Below are 13065 nucleotides of genomic sequence, written 5' to 3' on the forward strand. Positions count from 1 at the left end.
GGTTGCGGGGTTGCCGGGTTGAGGGGTTGCCGGGTTGCGGGGTTGCCGGGTTGAGGGGTTGCTCGGTTGCGGGGTTGCCGGGTTGCCCGGTTGCCGGGTTGCCCGGTTGCGGGGTTGCCGGGTTGAGGGGTTGCCCGGTTGCGGGGTTGCCGGGTTGCCCGGTTGCGGGGTGGCCGGGGGGCGCGCCCCCGTGCGGAGGGTGACGCGCTGCGCGTGCGCTCTACCGCAGGCTACTGGAACGTCACCGTGTACGGTCGCAAGCACTGCTACCGGCTCTATACCAAGCTGCTCAACGAGGCCACCAGGTGGTCCAGCGCCATCCAGAATGTGACGGACACCAAGGCCCCGATCGACACTCCCACCCAGCAACTGATTCAGGACATCAAGGTACGGCGGACCCGAGCTCAAGGGCTGGGTCACGGTAGCTCGCGGATTCCCCCCCCAACCCCCCTTGGAACATTGGGACGTCGGTCAAGCTCCATTTTTATTCCGTCATCAAAACTAACTTTTGATTAATTTTCTGTTAGAATATCACGGCTTTTAGAAATTGAAATGTAGTGCTTAGGTGAAATTTGACACTAAAAGTACTTTGTCTTCAGGGAGGCGTCAGATGTTGCTGCCGAGGCAAACCCGGATGTTAGATGGTTTGTGGTTTGGGGTGTAGGGCTCCCCATCCCAGGGACATGGTGTGATCTGTGTGGGGATGACCTGCTGCCACAGGATGCCCTTGAGCCCTGGGGTGGGGACCTTCTCGGAGCAACACAGTAATTCTCCTCTTACTGTACAGTGACCGGACCACACAGCGGGGGTCACCAGCAGCCTGGATTGGTCTAGAAAACTTGGAATCTTTATAGGCACCTCCAAACTCACAGGAAGCTTCCAAGTCTCTGGACCAACACTGACATTGTTAAATTGTAATTTCCTTTTCATAAAGATGAATTGCTCAGGGAGTATACATTGAACGGATAATTACATGGCAGCCATGCACAGAGATGCCACACTCATTTTTCAGGAATGGAAACAGAGACGTGGAATATTCTGGTTGCATTGTTCACGTAGCTGATCAGTCCCTGATGCAGAACCAGGTCAAGGGGATTATTTTTACTGCTGTTCCTCTTAGTTACCATCAGATAGATTCCCAATACCAAGCAAAGAGCTGGAATAGTGACAGAAAAGATTTGAGAATGCTAGCAAGACAGGTGTTTACTGATCTACATCAAAGGAAATTAGCTCATCAGATCCAGGAGGCCAGCTAGATTTCACGGAGGTGGGAGAGGGTCTAATATGTCCATAGGATATCATTTCCCACTGAATTCAAGTCTGCCTGTGGATTCCAAAGTGATGTTTTTTCTGGGTATTTGGAGCTAAATTCCATGAAATCAGATATTCTCCAAAACTCTGCAGAGCTTTCCATGAAACCCAGGATGCTAAATACTAGCAATTTCATTTCTAGCATTAAAAAAAATTTGAAGGTTTTTTTTTGAAAAAGCGAAAACACATCACTGAACTTTCTCTTCAAAGCTGTGTCTTATCTATTCCTGTGTTCTCTAATTTGAAATCTGTCATTAAAAGAGTAATAGAATTTTCCAAATATGAAACAGTCCTTTTTAAAAAATTAGGTTGCCCTAATTAAACCCATACAGAATTGTTGAAATAAAGTTGTTTTTTTTTTCCTGGCTTTCAATTGGGCGTTATTAAAAAAGTTTCATAGTGAAAATTACCGTAAGAGAATGATTCGTTACCTCTCCTCCAACTTTTCTGATTGTTTAACGTTCTAAAAGGACTTTGCCTTTTTCGAATCCCAAATTAACATTTTAGGAGCATAAATACATGATGAATTTCTACGAAGGGATCTCTTAAATTTCAGGAAAGAGGTTAGACATGTTGAACAGTCTCTCTAATAACATATCAACATGTGTAATTTTCAGATGTAGAGAAAATACAGAAGATCAAGTAAAGAATGAAAACAATGTATTAAGCAAATTATAGATGAAAATACATGGTTTGCTAAATGTTTGATGGCTAAATAGCAAAAGAACTTTAATTCTTTGAAGTATATATAATCTCCAGGAGAAAATATATACACATGAAATGAAGAGAATGAGCTGTGTGTGAGAAAAATGTGATTTGTGATTTGTCTTCAAACGGATTATGGGTATCTTTGTGCTTGAAATTTTTTTTTTTTAAGATTTATTTGAGAGAGAGACTGCATGGGCAGAGGGAGGGGGAAAAGGAGAGGGAGAAGCAGACTCCCCACTGAGTACGGAGCCAGACTCTGGGGTCGAGCTCACAACTTTGAGATCATGACCTGAGCCGAAACCAAGAGACGGATGCTTAACCAACGGAGCCACCCAGGTCCCCCAAAATTATTATTATTTTTAAGGAGGCTGCATGCCCAGCATGATGCCCAGCATGGAACCCAACACGGGGCTTGAACTCATGACGCTGAGATCAAGACCTGAGCTGAGATGAAGAGTAGGATGCTTAACCAACCACCCAGGTGCCTCCGTGCTTGAAATTATTAATGCTAGATTCTCTAGTATCTCATGGATGCTTTAGACGCTGGAAAATGTTCATGTGTGGGAGAACACAGATGCTGGGGCACCTGGGTGGCTCAGTCGGTTAAGCTCCTACTCTCTTGATTTCAGCTCAGGTCATGACCTCAGGGTTGTGAGATCGAGCCCATGTTGGCTCCGCTCTGGGCATGGAGTCAGCTTGAGATTCTCTTCCTCCGCCCCTCCCCACCTGCTCGTGCTCTAGAAAAATTTTAGGAAAAAATACAGATGCTTTTGTTCTTGTACACATGTGTGTTTTAGATAAGCTTGCTTGCTTGACCGGGTCCTCTGTTTTCAAGGAGAACTGCCTGAACTCCGATGTGGTGGAGCAGATTTACAAGCGGAACCCCATCCTCCGCCACACGCACCACCCCCTGCACTCCCCGCTGCTGCCCCTGCCCTACGGAGACATAAACCTGAACTGTGAGTGCCCGGCCCCTCCCATACTCCGCGGTGGACACGATTCTGTTCGCCCTCGTCACTCCTTAGCTCGGTCACATAGCGTTGTTGTCTGTGGTGATGCACGCATTGTTGAACTAAAAGAACAATTTTAGAGGGAGGCAGGAAATGCCAGCCCTCCTGCAAACTCAGAGTCGCCTGAATTTACTAGAGAACCAGATCCTGAGAGTCTTACATTATAAATCGGGAACCTGTTTGGCAACCGACCAACTTTTTAAGCAAGCATTTTGTAGAATAAAATAGTTCAGTTATATAACAAAACAACATAACTTGCCCACCTCTGTGTTTTGACAGCGTTGTTCGCCTGATTCGAAGGTTCAGGGAACGTGGCGAGCACCGCGTCACGAAGCTGCCGTCTGTCCCCATTCCTTCCCCTTGGGTGTGTGCTGCTCAGATTGTAGCATGTCCAGGCCCTGCATCTAAAGGCTTCTGTGTGTGTTCTTCTCCTAGTGCTCAAAGACAAAGGCTACACCACCCTTCAGGATGAAGCCATCAAGATCTTCAATTCCCTCCAGCAGCTGGAAGCCATGTCTGACCCCATCCCCATAATCCAGGGCATCCTGCAGACAGGGCATGACCTCCGCCCTCTGCGGGACGAGCTGTTCTGCCAGCTCATCAAGCAGACCAACAAAGTGCCCCATCCGGGCAGCGTGGGCAACCTCTGCAGCTGGCAGATCCTGACATGTCTGAGCTGCACCTTCTTGCCGAGCCGGGGGATCCTGAAGTACCTCCGCTTCCATCTGAGAAGGTACGAGACAGCCCGATCCAGGCGCTCACTCAGGTGCTGTGCGGCCCCGTGGCTCGGAGGAAGAGGACGGGAAACAAGACGCCTAGTGTGGTCGCACTCGTGGGTCCCTTGAACCAGCCAACACAGGGGCGGTGTCCTCTCTAAGCCAAACCACACAAGGCTGTGGCGGGGACCGGGTCCCTTTCAGTGTAGTGTCCTAACGTCTAAGATGTGGAGTCCATTTAATTACCACCACCTGTATAAATGGCGGCGGGCAGGGGGGAAGCCTGGATATTTGGATCCAGATCAAATAGGTAGAAACGTTCTGATTCAGACTGACGACCCATGGAAAAAAGATTTTCATCCAACGGTATGAGACATGGCTCTCAGCAAGCCTGCAGCTGCTCCCCATCCAACCCTGGCTCACTGGGATTTTTTTTTTTTTTATTGTTTGCATTTAAACAAAACCTGCACAGAAAGTGGCTGGTGTTTGCTCTGCACCATGGGGGGCCCCCTCGGTGCCTTCGTGGGCAGCGCGCTGAAAGCATCGGGCTCCCAGACGCCAGCCAGCCTCAGTCTAGCAATTAACAGTGAAGTGTTTGTCTCCTAGGATACGGGAACAGTTTCCAGGAACCGAGATGGAAAAATACTCCCTCTTCATTTATGAATCTCTCAAGAAAACCAAATGCAGAGAGTTTGTGCCTTCCCGAGATGAAATAGAAGCTCTGATCCATAGGCAGGAAATGACGTCCACGGTGTATTGCCACGGGGGAGGCTCCTGCAAGATTACCATCAACTCCCACACCACAGCCGGGGAGGTGAGGGAGAAGCCCCTGTCTGATACCTAACTGCGATGCACACAAGTCAGGAAAGTTGTACACGGTTAGGGGGGCTACCGCGTAGTTGTGACGTGCATAGTGTAGGAGCTCAATAAACAAGATGGAACCTACACCCAAACTCACGTATCGAGATAAAAATATGTATCAAAAATGAGTAGAAACACAAAAATTAAGCTGGTGCCAAAATAGCTGAGACCTAATCCTGCTAATGTAAGAAGCAGGTGCGTGTGGATTTATCATAGCATCTCTCCAATAAGGGGTCTCTGTTTGCCATGCAAATATCTACAATAATGTGTCAGATGAGCACATTTTTTTTTCCTTTTTTAAAATTGAAATTTAGCATTCTAAAACCAATTGGCTAAAAGGAGTAGGGCAATAAAATCCAGAGAAGCTTCTGGCATGGAAAGGAGAAACATCGGTGGAAGCCATTGTTTCTTGGAAGTTGATGAATGTATCCGATGAAAGAGAGGGCTTCAGTTTTTGTGTGCCTTTCCTGCTAGTATGGGTTTGCGAGAACTTTGCCTGGCGTCTGTCTCTACCAGTGGGCAAAATGCTCTGCATTTTTTTTTTTTTTTATACAAAGACAAGAGAAATCTTATTTCTAGGGAACAATGGAAAAACAGCACTTTTGAAATTCTGTGTGACCACACATGACAGTGGGGGGAGCTGCTTGGACCCTCGCGTGTCGGCAGCTCGCTGGGGGCTCTGGTGAGAAGGCACATTCCAGAACCACGTGCTGGAAGCTGAAGACCTTGGGGTGTATCTTGCAGGTGGTGGAGAAGCTGATCAGAGGCCTGGCCATGGAGGACAGCAGAAACATGTTTGCCTTGTTTGAGTACAACGGAAGCGTCGATAAAGCCATTGAAAGCCGAACCATCGTAGCGGACGTGTTAGCAAAGTTTGAAAAGTAAGTTCCTTCTCCCTGGAGTGCCAGCAGATGAAATAAATTAAGAGCAGGAGTTGAGGATCTGAATTTCCATTCGTTTTTGGCTTCAATGTGCATTTGAGTTTCTATTCTTTTACTTGTGTTGAAGCATGTTTAATTTTTCATCTCCCCCTGCTGCCTGTTTTTCTTAATTCCTAGATAAAGCCCGTCTCAAGTAAGATTCAGCTCGCCATTGTTTTTTTACCCCATTCGTTCAATCCCCTGTTGTACACACTGCCTTGGAATTTCCTGATTCTAGGCTTTTCACTCGTCATTGGCTTCGAAACGGGGCCAGCAGACACAAGCAAACTCATACACTCTTCAAACTGCATTTTATATCTCACGCACCTGTGATATTCGATCTAGGACTTTCTTATCCCCTAAGTAGCACAAAAGATATTCCTGTTCAATATAAACACAGCCTCCATAATATTCGTGCTGATTTTTGTAAATATTGTCGTTTATTTGAGGGTTAGTAAAGGGAATGAAGATAGAGCCTTTGTTTCTTTTGTTGTTATGGATTCAGCATAATGTTTAGCCGGTACTAATTTGCCTGGGGCCTGCAGAAAATCCTTGTTAGCACAGTGTAATTGAAGGCTGCCCATTTGTTGTCTTAAAGTGAGACCAAAATGAAAGCGTGTTTTTCACTTCTGGCTAAATACAGTTAGTAAAGAATGAGTCATCTAAAGTCAATTCCTTGTGGCACCGAAAGGCCATTTCTCCTTTTGCTTTCTGAACCTCCCTTGCCTTCTGTCCGTAGGCTGGCTGCCACATCAGAGGTGGGGGACCTGCCCTGGAAATTCTACTTCAAACTTTACTGCTTCCTGGACACAGACAACGTGCCAAAAGACAGCGTGGAATTTGCGTTTATGTTTGAACAGGTAGAAGAACTTTCAGAAACGGATTCCTCTGCTGGGGAACAGGGGTGAAACCTGTTCACACTCTTCTTAAGTTCGTGGTTGATCCGGAGGGGTGAGGCATGACAGTACATTTCCCAGCATGCCCGAGGCGGCTGCTCCTTCATGCATCTCTAGAACGAAACCACAACACATGCTGTCTGAGGTCCTGTGCCAAGACCTGTTCTAGCTGGGAGGAGAGAGACATTAAGGGATAAAATATGTGTTAGATGCCGTCTGTGCTGGGGAGAGATTTCAAGCAGCAAAGCAGGGGAGGGTACAGTTGTCAGGGAAGGTGACATTTGGAGGGAGATGCTGATGGATTTTGGGTCACACACCCCTAACGTTGCTGCCTGCCTCCTTTCAGGCCCACGAAGCGGTTATCCGTGGCCACTACCCGGCCCCCGAAGAGAACCTGCAGGTCCTTGCTGCCCTGCGGCTCCAGTACCTGCAGGGGGACTACTCGCTGCACGCCTCCATGCCGCCCCTCGAGGATGTCTACTCCCTGCAGAGACTGAAGGCCCGCATTAGCCAGTCCACCAAAAGCTTCACCCCGTGCGAGCGGCTGGAGAAGAGGCGGACGAGCTTCCTGGAGGGGACGCTGAGGCGCAGCTTCCGGACAGGGTCTGTCGTCCGGCAGAAGGTCGAGGAGGAACAGATGCTGGACATGTGGATCAAGGAGGAGGTCTCCTCGGCTCGGGCCAGTATCATTGACAAATGGAAGAAGCTACAGGGAATGGGCCAAGAACAGGCCATGGCCAAGTACATGGCCTTGATCAAGGAGTGGCCAGGCTACGGGTCGACGCTCTTTGATGTGGAGGTGAGGACTGACGGCTGCTTCTCGTTAGTGCGGCCATGGCCAAGTACATAGGGCGGGACGACAAGATAGAACCTTTGCTCTCTAGCCCCTTTTGTTAGAGCAACACCCCCACCCCCCATGCTTTACCATTAGCACACCCTCTCACCCACCAAAAGTTTTTTCCTCTCTTGTAGTAAATGCTTCCACTGTATTAGGAGTGAATGGAAAATTAAGAGGTCACCTATTCTTTTTTTTTTTTTTTTTTTTTTTTTAAGATTTTTTATTTATTTATTTGAGAGAGAGAGAGAATGAGAGAGAGAGAAAGCACATGAGAGGGGGGAGGGTCAGAGGGAGAAGCAGACTCCCTGACAAGCAGGGAGCCCGATGCGGGACTCGATCCAGGGACTCCAAGATCATGACCTGAGCTGAAGGCAGTCGCTTAACCAACTGAGCCACCCAGGCGCCCCAAGAGGTCACCTATTCTTAAGTAACTTCTTTCTTACGGAAGCCACAGATCGATCCAATTAACAAGTGCTGGTAAAAATCAGCATTTAAAATTAAAAAAAAAAATTTTTTTTAGAATTATGTACATGAAATTAGAAACTTCGGATACAGTTGACCCTTGAACAATGCAGTTGAAAATCCGTGAATAACTTTTGACTTCCTAAAGTGTAACTACGAATAGCCTGCTCTTGACCGAAAGCCTGACCAATAACGTAAACACTCAACTCATATTTTGCATGTTACATACATACTGTATTCTTACACTAGAGCTAGAGAAAAGAATATTGAGAGAATCCTAAGGAAGAGAAAATACATTTACAGCCCTCTACTGTATTAAAAAAAGAAATCCACCTGTCAGTGGACCCTCGAAGTTCAAACCCATGTTGTCAAGGGTCAGCTATACCTGGATTTTACATTTAGTTCTTTCCCCATGAATATCTGTTTGCAGGGAAGAATTTTTTTCGCGAATGGAATTTAGCCATTAGCGGTAACCCATACTGATTCATATCCCCCTTTTTTTTTAAGTAGACCATTTATTTATTGTTAAAGGTTTTATTTATTCATCTGTCAGCACAATCGGGAGGAGCAGAGGGAAAGGGAGAAGCAGGCTTCCCGCCGAGCAGGGAGCCCGATGCGGGACTCATCCCAGGACCCTGGGACCATGACCTGAGCCGAAGGCAGACGCTTCACCGACTGAGCCGCCCAGGCGCCCCTTAAGTAAACCATTTACTGAAAGGAAGTCTTACCAGTGCTCTAGGCTTGGCAATCTGTGTGCCACATCCTGCCTGCCTTCTTTTATCACGATTTATTGGAACACAGCAATATTCCTTCCCATCTCTGCCTCCTCCAGCTGCTTTCACACTAACATAGCGGCATTGTGTAGCCGTGACAGACCCCGTCCATGGCCCGTGACACCTAAAATATTGCCTCCCTGCCCCTTAACGGGTAAGTTTGCCAGCCCCTGGTCTAGATGAGCTTTCAGTTTTTTTCTCACAATCCCATTCAGCGTGTTTGGTATCTGATGCCTTTTAAATGAGGCTCTCTAAAAATCTAAGTATTGATTATATATTCCAAGATCCCTTCGTGGATTTTCATTGGATGCTATGTTTGGTTGCTGGGTTGGTTCAGTTAGGTTTGTTTCTAGGTGTAAATCAGGGGCTTTATACAACACCTCTTCTTCTCAGTGTCACTAATGTACATCCCTCGTACCCACTTCTCATCCCTGAATTGGGGCTCTTGTTTCCCAGCACCAATCCATGCAGGGAAGCCCGTCATTAAACCAGTGACATTCCTGTTAACCTCCGTGCACACAAGAGGTCATTACTGCCTCTTGTCAAGAATCGTGAGCGGCTCAGTCGGTGAAGCGTCTGCCTTGGCTCAGGTCATGGTCCCAGGGTCCTGGGATCAAATCCCACATCGGGCTCCCTGCTCAGCAGGGAGCCTGCTTCTCCCTCTGCCTGCCTCTTCCCCTGCTTGTGCTCTCTCTCTCCTTCTCTGACAAAAATCTTTAAAAAAAAAAGATTCCTGTTTTCCAAGAGGAGCCAAACCGCTCAGCAGAGAGTGATTCTCTCTGAGAATTTTCCTCTGATACTAGATTTTGTATTGGAAGAATAATGATCCAAAAAAAAAAAAGGATCGGAGGCAGAGCTAGGAATAGGAGACTGGCTTCCGTTGCTGGGTTTGCTGGGGCAGCCGTTGTCAACTTCCCCCGGAGTAAGGTTATCAAAGGGTGGAGTCAAAGCCCGATGTCAGGATTCACAGATTGGGTTTTCCAAATGCCCAATATGGGTCAGCCAGTCAGAAATCAATCAGGCCTCCATGGGGAGACGACATGTCCTCTTTCGGTTCCCTGGGCACATGCACGTGTTGGATGCATACGGTGTTCTGCACAGAGTGCCTGACTCAGCCTCTCCCACGTTCTCTGTTTCTTACTGCTTGCTGATGGGCCTCTGGTCCACAGTGCAGGGAAGGCGGCTTCCCCCAGGACCTCTGGCTGGGCGTCAGCGCGGATGCTGTGTCTGTGTACAAGCGTGGGGAGGGAAGACCGTTGGAAGTCTTCCAATACGAGCACATCCTCTCTTTCGGGGCACCGCTGGCAAACACGTACAAAATCGTGGTCGACGAGAGGGAGCTGCTCTTTGAAACCAGTGAGGTAAGAAGCCAGCCACGGAAGTCATTTGTGGCCTTGACAAGAGAGAGAAACGCCCCATTTCCTGATGCCTTTGAGTAATTTTGGCTGTTTTGCTTTAAAACATGAAAATACAGCATGGTGGTCGCTTCCCAGCTGTCAGTGCCCTGAGGGCCAAAATCAAATCCTCCCAAATTTCTTCTCTACCTTTGCAGCTGAGAAATTTGGTTCCGTTCTACCAGTGGGTCTTACCCACGGAGGAAAGGAAATGATTTAGATGTCCAAAATATATATAGCGTGGCAAGGAAGCCTTGTGCCAATCAGCAGATGATGACGGCAGAGAATTGCAGCTGGAGGGAGCAAGGGGCATGACCGCCTGGGGCGTAGCGAATTCTGGCTCACAAAGTCACCCAAAAAAAAGCCTCAATGTGTGTGCCCTCTGCTCCAAAGCTTAAAATGTAATCATCATCTTGATAAACCAAAAAGCCTAGTGAGGGCTCCACTTAGGGAGCTTCCGGCAAGCAGAGTTAGAAAATGGAAATGAATGACCCACCAGCTTGGCTATTGCTGTAAAGTCCTGGGGAGGCGGCAGTCTCACGGAGGCTGCGATGCGGGAGGCGGACTAGGCTAACGGGAGGGGAGCAGGGACAAGGAAGGGGCTGGGCCTTTGACCAGAGGGTCCCAGGCGCCCGGCTGCCAGCTGCCAGGCTTGGCCAACGCTAGTACACAGAGGGAGCCACCGTGGGGGTCTCTGATGGTGCCTGGTGTGATGCCCGTGACTGTGCTAAGTGACGGGGGTGGGACTAAGAGGGAGGAGAGATGAGGGAAACAGAACGCCTTAAGAGGGATGCAGGCCAGCATGAGGGGGGCAGCCCCCCGCCCCCAGCCTCGCTCTGTGCTGCAGCTGCATCATGGGGCGGGGACGACACTGAGGAGCCAGTGTTTACCAGCTGTGATCGTGGGCTCGGTCGTTCGCCAGTATTTTAAGCGGGGATAGTAATCCCAGCCCTGGTGACACCAACAGTGTCCTCAGGTGGGGTTTGTTTGTTTTAATGTGTAAAATCTGACAAGTGTACATCAGGCAGAATTGTCGTTTTCGTGTGAAAGAACCACCAGGTGGTGCCCACCGTACTCGGAAAAGCCACGCTTCCCCTGCCCGCTGACTGGGAAGAGGGAAAAGCCGCTGAAGGTTCGGTCCGGGACAGAACCGGAGCCGTGGAGTCGCGCGGCGGGCGGCTGGCTTCGGCCCGGCGACCGGCCCTCCCCTCCCTGCGCCCCCGCTGACCGTGCGCCCGTTCTGCTTCCCCCGGGCAGGTGGTGGACGTGGCCAAGCTCATGAAAGCCTACATCAGCATGATCGTGAAGAAACGCTACAGCACGTCGCGCTCCGTGAGCAGCCAGGGCAGCTCCAGGTGAAGGCAGGAGGGAACCCCCGCGTCTCCAGCTTCCCAAGCGGCAGCCCTCTGGCCTGGGCCGGCGCCGGCGCACAGCCGGGCGGAGCCGCCCCGCCTCCCGGAAGCCCCTCGCCGGAGGGAGGGGTCTCCGAGGGTCCTTCCGCCCTCTCAACTTCCGGGAGCCTGTATTAAGCGGTCAACCTTAACAGCCAGCCCCGTTTGGAAAGCTTTACTACTCTTAGATGTCACATGCCTTAAGAGAGAGAGGACAAACCCCCCCTCCGCCTCCCCCCCCCCGCCCCCGCCAAAGCAGCCAGAAGTGCCTTAACGTGTGGACCCAACACTAACTGACCTTAACTGTGCTACTGAAGGGAGATGCCCCCTCCGGCCATCTTGGGGGAGACTTAGAAAGCTTGGACGGGGAGGGGCGTTTATCCATCAATTCTGCACTAGCCTCCCGGCCTGATTTCCCTACTTTGAGGGAAGGTGAGGGAGCGGGGAGGGGGACAGAGGGAGCACAAGGGGACAGGATATTTTAGTCGGAGCGCTGCTGGCAGCCTTCCCTGTGGACGTAGATTAACTTCTTTGTTTCCTCTTTCACGTCTCTGTGCTTGCCTGTGCATGCATGTGTTCATAAACTCATCACTTTAATCATGGTCTCATGAGCATTAAAAGCAAAGGGAAAAGAGGATGTGCAATGGTGTAAACAGTCTGTCTGTATATTTTAATAGTTGAGAGTTCTAGTCTTCAATCGTTACTTTATAAGGTGGTTTTATTAACAGACCAGAATCTTGGATTTTCCTGTCTTTGCTGTATTTCGAAAACCACGTTTTGACTCCGTTTTGTTTTACGTGTAGCAAAGTCTGCACTCTGTGTCTGCTGTATTATAAACAGATATGCAGCCCATACAGATAATGGTATTTATAAACCACTCTGACTCCAATGCTGTTTTTAGAACTATATGAAGTCATTTTGGAGTCTTTAGTTTCTAAAAGATTTAAGTTAAAAAATTTCTTTGAAGGTGAGTTTGTATCGCTCCAGGTAGATGACCATATGACCACATTGGGTATGGTGGAAAGAAGCTTCATTCGCCAGGGGTATAATGTGCGAGTGAATCTTGAAAGGACCCTGACCATATAAATGCCGAGGCTTTAAGAAAATACATTTTATCCCAAGTTTATAATGATAGTCCAATAAGGTGCCTGTAAATAAATCAGCATTTATGACCAGAAGAAAAATAATCTGGTCCTGGACTTTTATTTTTATATGGAAAAAAGTTGTAAAGACTTAGGCCAACTGAGTCTGCCCACAAAGAAAAAAAAAAAATTGCCTTATCTTTCCTGGACAGCCCTGCGAAATCCTTGTTTGTTGGCTCAAAGTAAGTCTGACAATAAAAGATATTAGCTATCTTGCAGTGTGTTTTCTTGAGCAGGGGGACCTGAAATACATCATGGGGTTGGGGTTTTTGTTGTTGGTTTGGTTTTAATGCTTTTGGCCTCAGTGTCGAAACTGTGTGTTTCATAAGTTGATCACTAGGTCTTAAAGTGGACATGTAGACACACAGCACGACTCCAAGGAAGCAGAGAAGATAAAAGAAAGGATTCCATGAAACCCAGAAATCTAAGGCCTTGAAATGTGTGTTTATGTCAAATGGTCTCGGAGCCCCAAAACCTGTCTAATCGTGAAATCATGATCCTACAACCTGCTTGCAGCCGTGCTCACTGGGGAGAATACACAGGTAGGCTCTTTGGCCATTGATTTACCCAAAAACTCAGGACATGGGGTCTGACCTGGGACGTGAGCGGTGCCAGTCCCCCGGATGTCCCTTTCTCTTCCACT

General features: G+C 48.5%; 1 protein-coding gene across 1 annotated transcript in view; it reads left to right on the forward strand.

The window, feature by feature from the left end:
• The window catches only part of MYO10 (myosin X), a 209187-nt gene extending 196563 nt beyond the window's left edge, over positions 1-12624 (forward strand). Inside the window, 9 exon segments of the mRNA XM_021702489.2 lie at positions 230-387; positions 2855-2978; positions 3465-3762; positions 4352-4559; positions 5351-5487; positions 6266-6386; positions 6769-7221; positions 9665-9856; positions 11147-12624. Coding sequence (XP_021558164.2) covers positions 230-387; positions 2855-2978; positions 3465-3762; positions 4352-4559; positions 5351-5487; positions 6266-6386; positions 6769-7221; positions 9665-9856; positions 11147-11248 — 1793 coding nt within the window. The 3' untranslated portion in view covers positions 11249-12624.
• Positions 12625-13065: the final 441 nt, after the last annotated feature.

The sequence above is a fragment of the Neomonachus schauinslandi genome, chromosome 7 (genome assembly GCF_002201575.2).
Source record: "Neomonachus schauinslandi chromosome 7, ASM220157v2, whole genome shotgun sequence".
Taxonomy (NCBI): domain Eukaryota; kingdom Metazoa; phylum Chordata; class Mammalia; order Carnivora; family Phocidae; genus Neomonachus; species Neomonachus schauinslandi.